General features: G+C 53.4%; 1 protein-coding gene across 2 annotated transcripts; it reads left to right on the top strand.

Moving 5' to 3' along the window:
* Nucleotides 1-530: 530 nt before the first annotated feature.
* Nucleotides 531-10,443, top strand: NUFIP2 (nuclear FMR1 interacting protein 2). Of its 2 annotated transcripts, none has more exons than XM_031591661.2 (4): nt 531-803; nt 2,493-4,217; nt 8,733-8,765; nt 9,113-10,443. In XM_031591661.2, the coding sequence occupies exons 1-4, from the start codon at nt 623-625 to the stop codon at nt 9,163-9,165; spliced, it is 1,992 nt and encodes a 663-aa protein (XP_031447521.2). In that variant the 5' UTR covers nt 531-622; the 3' UTR covers nt 9,166-10,443. The 2 variants fall into 2 exon arrangements, with proteins under 2 accessions (XP_031447521.2, XP_089978362.1); XM_090122236.1 differs by lacking the exon at nt 531-803 and adding an exon at nt 1,211-1,892.
* The last annotated feature ends 6,507 nt before the right edge of the window (nt 10,444-16,950 follow it).

Genomic DNA, 16,950 nt, shown 5'->3' with positions numbered 1-16,950 from the left:
CGCGGCACGGATAAGGGGTCGGGACCGCCGTGCCGAATGCGGACGAACCGCCCCAAAGCCCGGGGCTCGGTAACCCAGACGGGAACGTCCCACCGTGGGCTCAGACGGCGGCGGACATCAGCGGGCTGCGCGGGACGGAGCCGCAAAGGGAGGCAGAGGAGGGCGGTGCAGCGCAGGCCGGCGCTGGGGGTCCGTTCCGCGTGCGGTCACGCCGCGATTCCGCGCTGGCAGCCAGAGGGAAGCGCCCGCTTTGCCCGCGCCGCCTCCGCTCAACGCCTCCTTCCTCTCCTTCCCTCCAAACCCACGTTTCTTCGGGAATCGCCCAGAAGCGGCTCCGCTCCCGTCGCCCCGCAACCCCCCCCTTCCCTCCCGCTCCCCGCAGACCCTCCCCTCTCCCGGCTCTCCGCTTCCCGTTCCGCCGCGCCGTGTCGCTGCGGGGCGTGGTGCGGGGCGGGGCCGTTCTCTGATTGCAGCGCCGCTTCTCCCAGCCCTCCCCCCCCATCCCCCCCTCCTCCCCCGCGCCACCCGGAGCCGCGTCCCCGCTCCGCCGCACGGCCCAGCAGCGAGAGAGCGCCCAGCCCGGCCCGGCCCCGCTCAGCCTCTCCCCTCCCCCCCTCCCCCAATGGAGGAGCAGCCCCCCCACCACCCGCACCACCACCACCACCCGCACCACCACCACCACCACCACCCGCACCACCGCCACTTCTGCTACTACCCGCAGAGCGCCTTCCTGCCGCCGCCCGACGGCCGGGCCCAGCCCAAAGCGGCGCTCCGCCACCCGGACGGACCCAAGCGGAGAACAGGTGCGGGGCGGGGGGCGGCGGGCGGCGGCTCCGCGGGGCGGCGGGGCCCTTCGTCCTCATCCTCCTCCTCCTCCTCCTCCTCCTTCGCCGCCGCCTCCCCCGGCCCGGCTGGAAGCTTCTCCGCCGCGCTGGGGCCGCTTCCTGTCCGCCATGTTGGAGCCGGCGCGGCTGCGGGCGGCGCGGGGCACGTGGGGCTGCGGAGCGGTGCGGGGCGCGGGGCGGGGGGGGCGCGCCGGGACCGCGGGGGGGGGAGAGGAGGGGGTGCGGGGCCGCGCGGCGTGACCGCTCGTGGGGCGGCGGGAGCCGCTGCGGGGGGGGCGGGGGGAGCCGGGCCTGCGCCGCGCGGGGCTGCCCGCGGGGTTGGGACGTGACCCCCCTCCCATCCCCCCGCACCCCGCCGCCCCGTCCGTTTTCACGCCTTTTTCTCGGTGCCCCCCCACCCCCCAGCCCCAGTTGTTGGTTTGGGGAGAAAACGGAGGCGGCCTCGGAAATTGGAAGTTGAAAGTGCTGACACGCCGGGCCGGCCTCGCTGCGCTCCTGCCACCACCCGCAATGGGCTCCTGGCCGCGGCTCGGCGCGGGGCGATGGCGGAGCCCCGCACGCGGCCCGGCGATGCGGCTGCGCGGCTGCACGTCCCGTCCGTGCCGTGCGATGGAGCCCCGCTGCCGTCCCGCGGCGCCGCCGGTCCCTGTGCGCTCGGAGATGATAACCACGTGCAGCGCGGCCCTTGCCGAGCCCTGCCGGCCGGCCGGGCCGTGCCGCTCCTCCGAGGAGTCCCGCAAGGATTCCCGTGCTCCTCAAACCGGGAGCGGTGACATCTGCCACGCGTCTGAGGCTCCGGGATGCGAAGATAAGAGCCGCTCGATCCGGCGGCAGCGGCGATGACCGAAGCCTTCCTTCCCAAACTGGAGCGCAGCCCACGCTGCTCCTGGGCTGGCACGTGTCCCCCGAGCGCCGCTTTTCCCCGTGCTGAGGTGCTGAGGGCCCTGCTGCTGCTGCAGGGGCAGAATCCCGGCAGCTCCCGGCTCGGAGCAGCAGTCCCTCTTTCTTGAAGCATCCTGGGAATTTCCTCTGCGTGACCTGGAAATGGTAGCTGATGAAATCGCTCTGCAGATTGCGAGCGGCTTGTAGGGCTGCGTGTTTTCCTCTCCTCGCATCCCTGTATCCTTCTGCTTTGTTTTGTTCTGTGTGTTGAACAGCACAGCGCTGGCTTTGGGTTGTCCGTGAATCAGTGATGCTCAGCTCTCCTCGTGGGGCACGTGGGCAGTGATGACATGGATTGGATAGCGATAGGACAAGGGGGAATGGTTTTAAATTGAGACAGGGGAGGTTTAGGTTAGATGTCAGGAGGAAGTTTTTCATACAGAGGGTGGTGTTTTCATACAGAGGGTTCCCACTGGAACAGGTTGCCCAAGAGGCTGTGGATGCCCCATCCGTGCAGGCATTCAAGGCCAGGCTGGATGTGGCTCTGGGCACCTGGTCTGCTGGTTGGCGACCTGCACACAGCAGGGGGTTGGAACTGGATGAACATTGTGGGCCTTTTCAACCCAGGTTGTTCTATGATTTTATGGGAGAGCTGATGTTTCTCTATTTCAGCCTTGGGGAAACGGGACGCAGCTTTTTGCAGTCAGAAGTTTAATGCTGCACGCTCTAATCCTTGCTCTTCTGTCTCTTCTTGGTTTCTTCCAGGCTATGGAGAGCTGAACGGTAACGCAGGGGACAGAGAGGTGTCACTGAAGGCTCTGTGCTCGGAGGAGACCACCAGCCCCACGTCCAGGGTGCCCAATGGCAGCCAGCAGCTCGCAGACACTAATGTGACCCCGAAGCCAGCTGTGAAGGGCAGCTCCCTGGGGAAAGCCGCGATCAAACCCAAGAACTTTGTTCAGAAAAATAGCATGGACAAAAAGAATGAGAAGCCCTACGACAACAAACTTCGAGAAGCTCAGCCTGCAGACAAACAGGACGGGGTGTCCGTTCCCAACGGCGTGGTGGGCGGCGGTGCTGGCTACATCACCAATGGCTACGTGGGCAAAGGGGCCGACAACGATGGCAGCGGCTCCGAGAGTGGCTACACCACCCCAAAGAAACGGAAGGGCCGGCGCAACAGTGCCAAGGGCTGCGAGAGCTTGAACCTGATGCAGGACAAAATAATGCAACAGGAGGTCGGCACGCCGGCCCTGAAACAGGAACTGGAGAGTTTCAAGCCCGATTATAGCGAGCAAAAGGGGAACCGAATTGAAAATACGAAGCCTGTTTGGAAATACGAGGCGGGGGGCGGCGGGGCGGGCCGGGGGAAGCCTGGGCTCGGTGATGTGCAGAGGAAAAATTCGGATGCCAAACCCGGGATTAGTGGCAAGAAGTTTGATGACCGGCCCAAAGGGAAGCACGCTTCGTCGGCTGCGTCTAAGGAGGACTCGTGGACCTTATTTAAACCACCCCCGGTTTTTCCGGTGGACAATAGCAGTGCTAAAATCGTTCCCAAAATAAGTTATGCAAGCAAAGTTAAGGAAAACCTCAACAAAGCAGCTCAGACCCCATCTGCATCTTCATCATCGTCGTCTTCGTCATCTGGCGGGGAAGCTCAGCCCCCGCCGTCCAGCCGGCTGTCCCAGGTCCCCATGTCTGCTATGAAGTCTGTCACTTCTGCCAGCTTTTCCAACGGGCCCATCCTGGCTGGGACGGATGGCACTGTGTACCCTGCGGGTGCTCAGCCCCTGCTCACCTCCGCCGCCGCTGCTGCTGCTGCTGTCCCTCCCACCCCCACCAATGCGGTGCCCCCTGACGTCGGCGCAGCCCCGGCGGCTCTGGAGCAGAAGAAATCCAACCTTTTTATCTACCCTTCCAATATGCAAACCGTGCTGCTGGGTACGGCTCAAGTCGATTTCCCGTCGCAGACCAATCAGCAGAACCTGGGAGATATCTTCCAGAACCAGTGGGGTTTGTCGTTCATCAACGAGCCCAGCGCCGGCCCCGAGACTGCGGTGGGGAAATCTGCCGACAGCCAGTTGATGGAAGTGACGTTTCAGGGGGAATATCCCGCCGCGTTGGTTTCGCAGTGTGCTGAAATCATTCCCTCGGGAGCTGAGCAGCCCGTGTTCCCCAAGGCGTACGAGCTGGACAAACGGACTAACCCATCCCCAGCACTCAGCACCGCCCCAAAGCCTGGGACTGCTGGGGAGGGCGGCGGTGCAGCCCTGGAGTCGCATCACACCGGCGAGCTGCAAAAGGCAGACGCCGGCAGCCAAGGTGCTTTAGTGTTTCTTTCAAAAGACTATGAAGTAGAGAACCCTCTGGCCTCTCCCACGAACAATTTGTTAAGCTCCGCCAAAGAACAGGGGTACCAGAGAGGCCTAGAAAGGAAAGATAGCTGGGGTTCTTTTGACCTGAGTGCTGCTGTTAAATATCACACTAAAGGTAATGGCTTCGCTCGCTACCTAAGGGCATGCTCTGTTCTCTTCTCCTCCTTTTTCCCTCTATCAGTGCAATGTAATAACGTGATACCTCTCTTACAGCGCTTCCGATTGTTTTGGAAAGGAGCTTTTGGGTGCCCAAATGGCAGCCACAGCTTGGGAAAGTGACTCGAAAAGCTGTTCCGTTTGCGCTAGGAGCTGCTCATTTCTGTTGCGATGGGCAGTTGGTTGGGTTGGGATCAGCCCGGGTCTCTTCTTCCTTTTAGTCCCTATGGACCAAGCAGGTGTCCCTGAGCACCAGGAGGAGCTGGATGTGTGGGCTCTGCTGCAGCTCCCCTGGCACCAAGAGGGCTGTGTGCTCACAGCTCTGCCACCCCAGGGCAGATGGGGTCGTGAGATCGTGGCTTTAAAGGGAGGAAAATTATTCCTGTGCGTCTCTCCCTTCTCATGGTGTGATTGATTCCTTGCTTTTACTTATTTATTTTTGTAGCCCTCACCTTTTCCCCATCCTTCTAAAAGTACTGTGGCAACAGCACGGCAAATCTCCGCCCCTCACCTCTTCTGTAAGCTGCAGATTGAATTCCCTCCCTTCCTTTGTAGGGCGCATCTTTCAGATGATGTTATTGCTTCCATGGAGCCCCTTTGTAGTCCTTTCAGACTGCAGTGACTGAAGTACAGCACGGATGCAGCAAACAGGGCAGAGCGAAGCCTGCAGGGTTTGGTTTCCTTTCTGCTTCACCTCTGGTCCCAGCCCCATAAGCTGGAGCTCTCACTGGTCCTTGCTTGGTGTTAGGGAGCCAGGTTCCCTGCTCCAGTTCTCTTACTAAGTTTGCTGCTTTGTCAACGCTTTGGTTTGTCTCTATTAGTCTGCCTGCACTTTCCTGTGCAGAAGCTGCCCTGTCTCTCCCCTTCTCGCTCGCTGCATGAAAGACCCCAGTAAAACAATAGTAACAACAGGAAAATAAAGAACACTCCCTTCCCATGTCCTCTTAAGGAGGTGTTAACTTCAAAGCTTGGCTCTGCTTATTCCTTCTGAGCACAGAGGTTAATTACATGCACTGGCAGGATTGGATACCTAAATCACCTCTTAAAACTCTGCTCTCTGCTCTTTCCTTTTCCTCTGCTCTGGGTGTTTCTGAGCAGCACTGTGTCATTAGCACAGGGCTGCTCCAGCAGCCTGAGCTCATCTTTCTCCTTCTTGGTGTCCAGGAGCTGCTGGCTTACAGAGCGTGGGGCGAGGAAGGTTTGAGAGCACCTGCAGCGATGCCAAACGTTGCATTTTGGTGTTTGCCAAGGACTCAGTTTGGTTTTTGGGAGGATCAGCAGCTTCCCCTGCCCTGTGCTGAAGGGAAATCCCCATTCTTTCTTTGTGGCCACAGCTTGGGAGCAGAGCTGTGCAGGTGCCTGGCTGTCACAATGTACCAAAGATTTGGCCCAAAGCTGAGGCACAGCTTGCAGGCAGTTCATTCCCACGCTGTTTCCCATTCATTTAGGGCTGCTTTCCTGAGGTCCCTTCAAGTCCCTGTGCAGGAGGAGGGAACAGTTCCACGCACTGATTTGCACAAGCTGCAGTGCCCTCCTCCCTGCTCTGGGCTGTGGGTATCTGTCCTCACTTTGTTTGCTTTGGATTTCAAGAGAAGGGCGAAATCCTCCCTCTCCAGATTGATCTGTTTGGTTTCGAGCAAAGTCTCAGCGCTTTGATCTCCAAATCTGCCCTGCCTGCAGGGTTATGGACGTGTGGGGCAAGGACGGGGTGAGCAGAGAGCTCCTGCCCTGAGCTCCACAGGAGTGTGGGCTGCCCGTGGTGAGAGGGTGGGACTCGGGGTGTGAGCGCTCAGCTTGGCACAGCAGCTGCAGCTCTGCAGCCCACCTGGTACCTGCGGTCAGCTCGTGTGGATCCTCATCTTGGCCTGCACATCAGCTATGGGAAGGGGGCTGCTATGTGCTCTGGCTGCCTCCCCCAGGGGCACTGCAGACCCACGGCACGGCAGCTGGTGCACACTCGCGTTCTGCTCTTGGATGCATTTTGTGGTGCTTCCTCTGCCCTCCTGCTCTGCGCTTCCCTTTTCCCACAGCCTCCGATCTGCCCACCCGGAGCACGCGGCCCTTCAGGGCACTGCCCTCACTGGCAGCACGTGCTGCTGGCTGGTGCCGTGCCCAGCGTAGCGAGGTGGATGTGAGTTAGTGCCGTGCTGCTGGAGCTGCGGTCTGGCTGGAGGGCAGGGCTGTGAGCTTCTGATGGGAGCCCACGAGGACCGGTGGGGGTGATGCTGTCGCTTATGGGCTCCGTTCCCCCCCGCCAGGGAAGAACTGAAGCTTTGTCCCAGTGTGGCGTTGCTCAGATCCTCGTTTTGGGGCTGATGCAAACAGGTGGTTTGGTGCTCTCCTTCCAGAGAACGCTGCCCACGGAGGGCGGGCAAACTCTGCTCCAGCTGCACGGCAGCAAAACTGGTGTAAGTGGAAGAGAGAGGAAGCTGCAGCTGTTTTCCTCCTGCCTTGCCCCGTGTTTCTGCCTGCCCTGCTTTGATCCTGCTCACACGAAGAAGCAGGGGAGCAGCGTGCAAAATAGAGCGAGGGGCAGCGGAGTGACGTGCGGCGCAATGGGGAACTGGGTCAGAAGAAGCAGCAGCGCTGTGAATTCAGCAGTTCCCAGCCTCTGCATCGGGGAGGGGGGGGGGGATGAGCCTCGGTTTCCTTCCCCCTCAGTGGGAAGCGTGAGGGCTCAGTTGGTTGCTGATGTGCTGCGGGGCAGAAGCTGATGTAATTCTTCAAGGCTCTGCTTTTTCCAGTTGGCAGAGCTACTGCCCAGCATCAGGCTGCGTGGCATCGAATGTTGAATCTTTGCTTTGTTGCCTGGGAATCCCCAAAGTTAATGGTTGCACATTGCAGGTAGTGAGAACCCAGGTGAGGACGGTCCCTGTTGGTTATTGTTAAGCTGTTCAGTTTGGGTAAAGTTGTCAGTTTGCGTGCTAGCTTTGTGACAGTGAAGAGCTTCCACCTAGCACAGCACGGGGACTTTTGTTTGTAGGAGCATTCTGCCTGGCAAGGGAGATGTAAATCCGAGTGCCTGTCCAAGCAAGTTATCACGCAGACTTCTTTCCCCTCCAAGGTTACGTACCAACCCAGCTATAAAGTTTATTGGCCTGGGAGGAATCTTGCTGCAGTGCTCCTGACATCAAAGCCCTCTGCAGCCCCTTTGTTCCAGGGATGGTGCCAGGGAGAGGTGGCTCCGGTACCTGCAGGTGGGTGCTGCTGGGCTGCCTGTCCTGTGTTGGAGGTCACCTCGTTCCACCCTGGCTCCCAATAGAGCTGGCTGTGCTACCAGGTTGGGCAGGAGGTTGAGGCTGGTGTCCTCCAGGCTGCAGCTGCCAGGAAGGAGCGTGCTGCTCTGCCAGCCAGGTGTTGTTTAGGAGTGGGTCAGGCCAAGCACCTCCAGCTGCTGCCATCCAGTCCTTGGGATGTGCGGGACATGCCTGCCTCATTCAGAGTAAGATTAAAGCCTGAAAAAGGTTTGTTTCTCATCGATAGACAACAGAATTCTGATGCATTGAGGCGGTTGTTGGGGTCTGGTGGCACCTCGCTGCGTTTGTTAAAGAAGCAGTTCATTTTTGTGGTTCCTGATGGACCAAAAGAGAGCAGCTCTGGCATTAAGGTGCAGCAATGGGCTCTGAGTTTTATGCTCCCGATGCTGGGGAGCCAGAATTTGGGTGAGCTCTGCCTCTGGGGAGAGCTGCAGAACTGGTGATATTTGGGACACAACGCACCCAACTTCATGGTGAATGGGTTCAGCTGGAGCTGATCTTAGGGCTGGTTTGTCTTACAGCTGGGCAGCCCGCACCCCAGGCCGAGGGCTTTCCCTTCCCTCCCTGGCTGTTCGCTCACCCACTGCCTTGCTGTGCTCTTGCCCCCAGGCAGAGCGTGGCACTGTTTGATCAATGTGTTCCGTGCTCCCTCTGGCAGAGGGGGAGGCCTTGGGGATCCTTCCTTCAGCTCCTGCTAAATGCTCTTCTTCTGCAGCCCCTTCTCCTTGACTTGAGCACAGGCTGCAGTTGTGTCTTCATAAATATTCCGGCTCATAAATGCAGGCTGATAGCGGCTAACTGTCGTTATTTTGGATAGGTCCCTGAAGGCTCATTGTGACAATTTGGTAGGGGCTTAATGCGAACGGAACGGCTTTCTGTTGTGTCTCCATGTGAATGAGGAGAGCGTTTACCTCCTCGTTGTCCTGTAGGTAAACGCGTTCCTTCTGCAGGAACTTCGGGGCTGTTTTGGGTTTGTGCACCGTAGAGCAACAAATCCCAGCCCTGCAGCCTGGGGTTGGGATTTGAGGCAGTGCTGGTGCTGAGTTTGGTCATCTGATGCCATAAGGCCGCGTTAGAGCTGCAGCCGTGCCTTTTGCTGCTGGATTCTTTGAGTCCTGCTGGCTTTGTGGGGAGGTGCTGCTGGGCTGAGTGCTTGGGGTGGGCTCTGCTGGCGCGTGGATGTGTGCAATAATGGCCTTCTTGTTTTGTCTCCGCAGAAATGGAAGCGGTTTGGAATTTGCAGAAGCAAGGTAAGGATATGGGAGGGAATGATGGCTGCCCCATCCCCTGCTGCTCGTGTGGCTGCCCAGCAGTGCGTTGTGCTGCTCGCATCTCCTTGGCTTTAGCCATGCTGGGTCTCAGGGCCAGGACAGGCAGCGGTGCTGGGAGCCCAAAGAAAGCAATTCAAACCAGTCTGCTGCGTGTCTGTGCTGTAATCGTTCCCTATTTCTGCTGTTGGGCTCAAGAATCAGCATTAGATTCCGTTCCTCCCCCTGGTTCATCTGCAAACTGCTCGTGGGGAGGATGCAGGAGGCCCTGTGCTCAGCTCCTGGAAGGTGCTCGTCAGAAACTGAGGGGTTTTGTTTTTTTTCCCCAGATCCCAAAAGGATAATCACCTACGACGAAGCCATGGATCACCCGGATCAATGAAGGTAGCAAGACAAGACTGCCTGTTATAACCTTTCTGCAGCATTTGTGCTGTCCGTGGGGGACAAAAGGCTTTTATGCTCCTTCTAAATCTTCAGTGCAGCAGAGGAACCGTAATTAGAATCACAGGATAATATATACAAATATATAATATAGTTATTTAAAAATGGCGACTGAAAGTAATTAGACTTCTTAAGGAATCGGAAAATTTATCTCAACGAGACTACACACGTGATTATTTAATCTCCGGTACTGAATAGAATTCTTTTTTTGTTGGTGTCGTTCATTATTTTTGTTTTGTTTTGTTTAAAGAGTGAATGCAGGTGATTAATGAACACAGACTCAATTTGCCAGCCCGGTTCTAAAGTTCCCGCTGTCTGCATGGGCAACAGCAACCCACTGGAGAGGCATTTCCACTTGACGAGGTCTCTGTCTCTTGTTCTGTGACTGTAATGACACACTAACAGAGAAACCAGGATGATCCGCCATCCTTCATCTCCCCTTCCTCCTTTTGGGTTGGTTTTTTTTTTTGTCGTTGTTTTATCTATTTTTCCCTTGTTTTGTTTTCCATTGAACGCTGAAGAAACACTCAAGGTTTGCAGACTTTTTTTTTTTTTTTTTTTTCTCTTTTGTCTTTTTTTTCTTGTTTTCCCAGAGAAATCTGAACGCACGTTTTGCCAGGAGTAAAGCAGCCAGCCCTGTTCTGGGAAAACTGTCTTAAAGCATCATTCTTTTGGGGGGGGAAAACGGTCACACTGCAGTTCTGGGATGCATGGTGAAGTCACACCATTGACTCTGGTTACACGTTGGACTGTTGCAACTGGAGAGTTGTTCTGTTTTAAAAAGACAACGTTGAAAACTGAGTAATTGGTTTAGGCATTTAATATGGTTTAAAAAAAAAAAAAAATAGAAAAAAAAACAAACCAACGAACACCGCTGTTCCCATTGTTTAATGCCATTGTAGAACTGGGAGCAAAAAAAAAAAAAAAGAAAAAAAGGAAAAAAAAAAGGAAAAAAAAAGAAAAAAGGAAAAAAAAAATCTCTTGCTTTCAACCGTAGGTGCTTCATATTTGCTGTGTCTGTCTCCTAACACTAAATATGCTGGATTTTTTTTCCCATTTTCATCGATAAATCTGAAATGGAATCGAGTTCTGCTAACACTCACCCTTACAAAAATGGTTTGGTTTTGTTTTGTTCTCTTATAAATTGAAAAAGGAAAAAAAAAAAAGGAAAAAAAAAAAAAAGGAAAAATGGGAATTTGAATCCTTCTCAATTTGTCCATAGCAACGCCAACGGCTGGGCTTCCTGCACCTGCCCTTGGAAATGGTCTTTTATATTTTAATGTAGTCTGTGTATTTCCGGGCTCTGCTTCTAATGATCTCTTAATAAAAATATATTTTATTACCAAAAAAAAAAAAAAAAAAAAAAAAGGAGGACTTAGGAATGAAAATAATTAATTAAAAAAAAAAAAAAAAAAGGAAAAGGAAAAAGGAAGGGAAAAAAAAAAAAAAAAAAGAAATCCAACCAGAAGGAGAGCTTTCAGGCAGTGGTGCCATGCAACCCGCTCTGTCCCATCGCAGCACGGCTGGTGGTTCCTGGGTTGGTGAAGGTGGAAAGATGGAAAAAAGTGCCCTGGGTCCAACTGAGGGCAACCAGTGGGTTCTTCTCCAACCAGTCTGGATCCCGGGGGCATTACAGGAAGCAGAGAAGCCCAAAGCTTTTGCCCACCCTTTGTGCTTAGACTGATCCGCTTTGGTTTGGTTTTGTTTTGAACTATCAGTACGTAGCACGTGTCGTTTGTTTTTTTTTGTTTTTTTTTTAATTGTTTTTGCTCTTTTAATGATTGTTCCTGGATGAAGCGCTGAGGTTCACGGTGGGACGATGGAACTGAATTCTGTACCTTTTGTAAGATGGCTAGCTTTCTGCACTGCTTCGTTTTACAAGTTTGACTCCGGATTGCCTACTCCATTGATGTATCCAGTACTATGGAGTGCCATACCCTGGTGTGGTGCTGCATAGTAGTGATGTTCTGTACCAGTCCAAGGTCTGAAATTTGTGGTTGGCCAGTCGCAAATAGTTCTGTTTCACCTCTATCCTGTATCACCTTTGCGGGTGTGTGTGTGACTTGCGGATGTACAACATGTTTACAGGTGTGCCCTGCATCCAGTCCTCCTCTGTTCCTATTCCAATTCTGTTGAGTCTCCCAAATGCTTGCCAAAAGTGGGAATTGCTTCTGGCCCTGCTGCAAAAGGGCCGGGGCTTTCCTGAGCTTTAAAGCGTTGAACAAACTGGATAACGGGGCTGGGAGGGGTAAGGTAGAATAAATCTATTATTATTATTATTATTATTTACAAAATGAAAAGCAAAGTGTTTGCAAAGGCTGTTTGCAAAGCTTCCAGTTTGTTTCACTGGCTTTAAGGCTCTGCTGTGTATTTATTTGCCTTGTGTAGTCACTTGTCGCCTTAAGGGCTGGGTTCCATTAAAAAACACAAAACCAAGACCTGTTTTGCTCCCTGGGGCGTCGAGCCTAGAAATAAATACATGCGTGTGGCCCCGTACCCCAGCCCCATCTGCCTTCTGGGTGGAAGCCCAGAAAGAAGCATGGGCCCAGCATTGGGTTGAGTTGCGTTGGGTGACGTTGAGTTGCGTTGGGTGACATTGAGTTGCGTTGGGTTGGTTGGGTGACATTGAGTTGCGTTGGGTTGGTTGGGTGACATTGAGTTGTGTTGGGTTGGTTGGGTTCTTCTGACATCTTCTCTCTTGGCCCCGTGCTGTTGGTGGTTCTGATGCACAACCACCACCTTTCCTGCTGTATCCCTGATCATCCTCTCTCCTACCACCCCTCTGGTTGTCCGGCTGTCCTCCCAGCACCTGCTGGGCACTAGGCAGATAGGAGCTCCTCTTTGAGCTCTTGCAGCTCTGGTTTGCTGATGAAGGGCCATGGGGCAGGCAGGCATTGCCCCGAGCCATGCAGGGCCGTGGAGGGAGCTCCCTCTGTGCTTTGTGTAACTCGCCCTGTCCATCTGCAGTCCTCCCTTTGTCCTCACACAATTCTTTGCTGAGCACTTATTAAAAATATCTTAAGATTTAATCTGTTTTCTGATTATTTTTGTGTAAACGTTTTAAAAAAAAAAAAAAAGGAAAATTGAAAAAAAAAAAAAAAATTGAGCTGTGACTCATTTTAGCGCATTGAAATAACGCTAAAGTGTTACTGCTGAGTCGGTCGGTCGGATTCAGAGTATTAGTACTGTAGCATAAACCAAATACAGCCCCGTGGGGCGAGCGCTCGTGGGGCTGGGCTGCGGGTGCCGGCGTCACACGAGCGTGTGTTTATTTGTGCCATTGCTTTTGTTACACTGAGCAGAGTGAGTTGTAAAACCCTCACGTACGTGTAGTGTTGGAAAGGCGGCTCTAAGGGTGGTGACGACCTTCTTGTAGCGATGAGGGTCTTGGTTCAGGTTAGGGCTGCTTTCACTTCTCCGTTCTCCCTTTCCACCCGTTGCAAGGTTTCGTATTGATGTGAGCAGTGTACAGATGTGTGGGTGTCTCTGGTGCCCGCTGGAGCTTGGTGATTCCCCACGTCTCCAGCAGGTCCTGCAGGTGTCCGTTGAGCAAAGTCTTGGTTACGTGCCATTAAATGGTCTCCAAACGTGGTGGTGGTGGCGGCTCGGGGAGCAGCACAAAGACCTGCAGCCCCTGGGCACTCCGTTTTCCTGCCTGTTTGCTGGGTCAGCAACGCTGTGGTGCTGAGGTTCGGTTGGGTTGGTTGTTCTAAACCCTCCTCCGTTATCTGTGAAATCCAAAATCTGCAGTTTCTGGGATCTGTGTGATAGCGTGGTCAGCTCCAGCACGTGGCTCTGTTGCTCACCGTCACCCTTTCTGTCCCGTCAGCCCTGCTGTCTGCCTTTCCCTGCTGCTGTGAGCTTTGAAATGCGGCAGAAACCAATTCCTGCTGGATCCCAGCCGTGCTGCTCTGTGATGGCCAACAGGGGAGCACCAGCTGGCTCAGCCAAGGCAGGAAAAAAATAAGTTATCCTAAAAATTAAGTCTGTAATGCGTGCTTTTCACCTTGAGGAGAGCATCACCTTGGCACGTAGCGTCCTTTCCCCCCAACGTGGAGCTGCTTGGAGCACTGATGCTCGTAGCCAGGAGCTTTCCTGCATGTGATTTTGCTCTCAGTGTGGTGTTTTCAGCACACTGCTGCTGGAGGACTGTCCTGGAGATGTGTGTGCACGGCCGTTTGTTTCTGTACAGAGGCTGCTTACAAGGAAGGTGGCTGAGGTCAGGAGGGGAGAGAACGAGGCTGAACCCAACGTAAAGCTGCTACAAAACTTCAGATGGAGGCGTGAGGCTGGGAGGTGGCTGAGGAAGGAGCCCCGCAGCTTTGGCCAGCACGACAACAAGGTTTCTGCCTTCGCACCTGCAAAACACGGCGCAGAGAAGCGAGGGGAAGGGAGCAGAAGAGCCCCAGCTGCTCCATCGGCCAGAGATCCCAGAGCTTTAGGAATTTGCACAATACGTATCGCACACAGGGTAAGGCCCAGGGACCCCCCGTGCTCTGGGGGCTGCCGAGCTGTATCGATCTCGACTGTTAATCAGAAAGCTTCGTATGGCTACGTCCAGAGCTCTAAAGCCATTTTGTAAGATAGCGGTGTCCCTTTTCTTACAGCCTTAGTAACGAGTAGAGTTATCTTTAAAAAAAAAAAAAATTATATAAAAAAAAAAAATTACAAAAAAAAAATTACAAAAAAAAAAAAAACAGAAAACAAAATTACAAAAAACGTTAGTTCATTTCTTCCTGTGGTATGGAACTTGTGTACTGCGAATGTGTGAGCAGAAGTACCAGTACTGTTTTTTCTTCAGAGAAAAACAAGAAGAAACTGCTTTCCAGACGGTCTTTCCTCAGGTGCTAAATAAGGGTTCCAAAAATGGATACTGCTTTAGGAGTTTGGGCTTTATTCTTAAAATATGGTTGTTTTTTTGTTTTTTTTTTTGCTTAGGTGTCGTTAAGGTATTCTAACAAGGATGTTGTTGGGTTGTTTTTTAATGTAAATAAGATGACGCGTCTTTTAATTTTCGGTTGATCTCCTCGTTGTCTGTATGGAATAGTCTGATTTTCACGTTATCCTTTTGAGAAGGACCCTCCTCTCACCTCCCTCGAAGACATTTCATTAAGCGTTGCTGCGTTTGAGAGTGAGTCTCCAACCGCCCGCGATTGATGCTGCTGCTGCTATTCGTAACCCCGAAAATCCAGACTGTGTGATGCACTTTTGTCCCCTGAGTTCCCCGAGGAGAGCCGACCCCTCCTGTAACACAGCCCCCCCACGGCCCGACCCTGGTGCTGACCCACGGGGATTTCTATGCAAACGCAAAGCAAAGGAGAGCTCTGACCTTGGAAGAACACTGTGCTTTTCTCTTTCTCCTTCCTCTTCTCAAGCTGCTATCGGAAGGGATGCGCCATCCCAACTCCTCCTTCCTGCCTGCTGGTGATGTGGGGATGATGTCCCAGAAGGTCTGAAATCTCAATGAGCTCGTGTCTCATTGCCACTTCTAGTATTTTGTTTTCTATTTGAATGCATCTTTGGGAGGAAATCGCTCATCTCTGAAAAAAAAAAAAAAAAAAAAACATATAAATATATATATATATATCTTTTTAATGCTGTACCCAACGTGAAGTCGACCAGAAGCAAAGCAGTGATGTTCAGACCACACGGCCTCCTGCCCCAGGGAGGGTGCACAGGACTTCGGGCACGGAGAGCTTGATGCTATGGAGATCCTTACAGGACCCCTGGTGTGAGGGAGGAGTCGGGAGGGTCCGAAGGAGCATAGGAACAACGCTTTGGGATTACAAAAACCACAATTTCCCTCCGTCGGCGCCGTCTTTTGCCCAGCGTTTGTTCTCTTGCACACCCAGGTGTGTGCATATCCCAGACGTGCCTTGTGTGTGTGCTCAGCCACGGCGTGGGGCTGCGGAGGAGGCTGTCCTACAGCTGGGACGTGTCCTCCCAAAACATGACCTGTTGGTGCAGCTTCTGAGGGGACCGGGGCAGGAGGAAGAGGATCTGCTTTGCTGTTCTGCAGACAGAAATGAGCAGAGGTCCAAAACCAGCCCTTCTTTGGGCTCGAGGTTCTCTGCAGCCACCAGGATCCCCGTGGCACAGGGCTTTGCTCCCTTCCACGTTGTGGTTCGTGTTACTGGGGGGTTCTTTTGCCCTTTTTGTTTGTTTTCTTAAAGGAAAAATAAATGCGCGTGCGTTGCCCAAGCAGAGATGTGGAGCGTGCAGTCAGTGACTTGGGATGTGAAGCTGTGCAATTCCTGTTCCTTCATCTCTCTCCTCACCCTCCCATGTGCTCTCCCTCAGTCTCTCTGTACTTCTGCCACTGTCAATGTGAAAGCTTGCTTGCGTTATTTTTTAGAAATGCATTTTGCACACTCGGGTTTCGCTGAAGCTCCGTGAAAAGGTTCGTTTGAAGCAGATGAATAAAGCTATGCACATGTTTTGAAAGTTTAATTTGTGTCTCATTACCAGAAGTGACTTATCTGCCCTCTTTGCATTCCCATGCTGTCGTTGCCTGCGTTATCTTCCTACCACGGAGGGCATGATGCAAGGTGACAGCTCTTTGCTGACAGCGTAGCAGAAAACTGGCGCTTCTTGAGTTTAGTAGCCTGTCTCTCTTTGCTTTTTCTGTCTCTCTGTGTATCTATATAAATATATATTATTTTTTTATTTTAAAGAGCCTACTTTAGTAATTGGAGGGAGAGGGGTGAGCTGGCTTGCTGGGCATGCTCCGGGTCAACGCGTGCTCCGTGTCTCTGCATGGTGCCCTTGTGCCAGAGGAGGGCATGGAGCGCTGTGGGCTCTTGGCACGTGGCAGCCCTGTGCCCCGCACACACGCAGGGTGCTGTGCTGCAGTGAGGGCTGTGTGTGTGCAGTGCTGGGTAAGAGCTGCTCTTGGTTTTGTTCTCGTGAGTGACGTGTGTTGGGCTGCAGGTGCCAGCTCTGCAGGCGTGTTGCTGAGCCCCCTGTGGGGAAGGCTGGAGTTGGGAGGAGGACCCCGGCACCTTTCTCCTTACATTCCCTCCGCCGTGGCAGAAACCTGTACTAACTTGATGGCTTTTTTCATACCAAACAGGGCTGCTTTTCTATCTACCATCACACGTGTACTTACACACCTTCGGCAGCTTGCATGCTTCCGAAGGGCCTCGACTTGTTTACTGGGGGGACAGATGCCCCTCTCTCCCCCTCCCCAGATACTTCAGTGTTAGCAGCAGTGTAGAGAGCTGTGGAACGGAGCAGGGCCCGGCTCAGACCCTCCTGCCCTGCCCGTAGCTCCCACATCCTTCAGTTCCCCATGTTAAAACCATGAGGGGTTGTGCTCTACCTGCTCTGGAGCTGAGTTACTCTGACCCCGGAGAGGGGCAGCACCTCTTTGTTGTCCACGTTGAAACAGTCAAGGTCAGTTTTGTTTTCTTCTCCCCTTCCCGGTCTGTTTGAATGGGTTCACACACTCGGTGTGCCCAGCTGAAACGGGATCATTTTCCCAGTGGTGAGAGGGCAGCAGTAGGAGTGAGCGTGCAACCTGCTGAGCTGCGTCTGGGGCAGGTGGTGTCACGGACTGTAAGGATAGGGAATGTCCATGAGCTGTAATGGCATGATGTATCTTTACCAATGATGTCATACTTCACACTAAATGTTTTAAAAAATAATCAAAAGGAAAAAAAAAAAAAAAAAAGTTACCTGAATTTTGTTTATTCTGCACCAACAGGTCTTCAAAATTTATCCAAAT

This window comes from Phasianus colchicus, chromosome 21 (assembly GCF_987193195.1).
Source record: "Phasianus colchicus chromosome 21, bPhaCol1.hap1.1, whole genome shotgun sequence".
NCBI lineage: Eukaryota > Metazoa > Chordata > Aves > Galliformes > Phasianidae > Phasianus > Phasianus colchicus.
This window is presented reverse-complemented; position numbering and strand designations above follow the sequence as displayed.

Coding starts and splice junctions, on each gene's coding strand:
- NUFIP2 (XM_031591661.2), top strand. CDS start 623: ATGGAGGAGCAGCCCCCCCACCACCCGCACCACCACCACCACCCGCAC. Junction 804..2,492: donor CGGACCCAAGCGGAGAACAG/GTGCGGGGCGGG, acceptor GGTTTCTTCCAG/GCTATGGAGAGCTGAACGGT. Junction 8,766..9,112: donor TTGGAATTTGCAGAAGCAAG/GTAAGGATATGG, acceptor TTTTTTCCCCAG/ATCCCAAAAGGATAATCACC.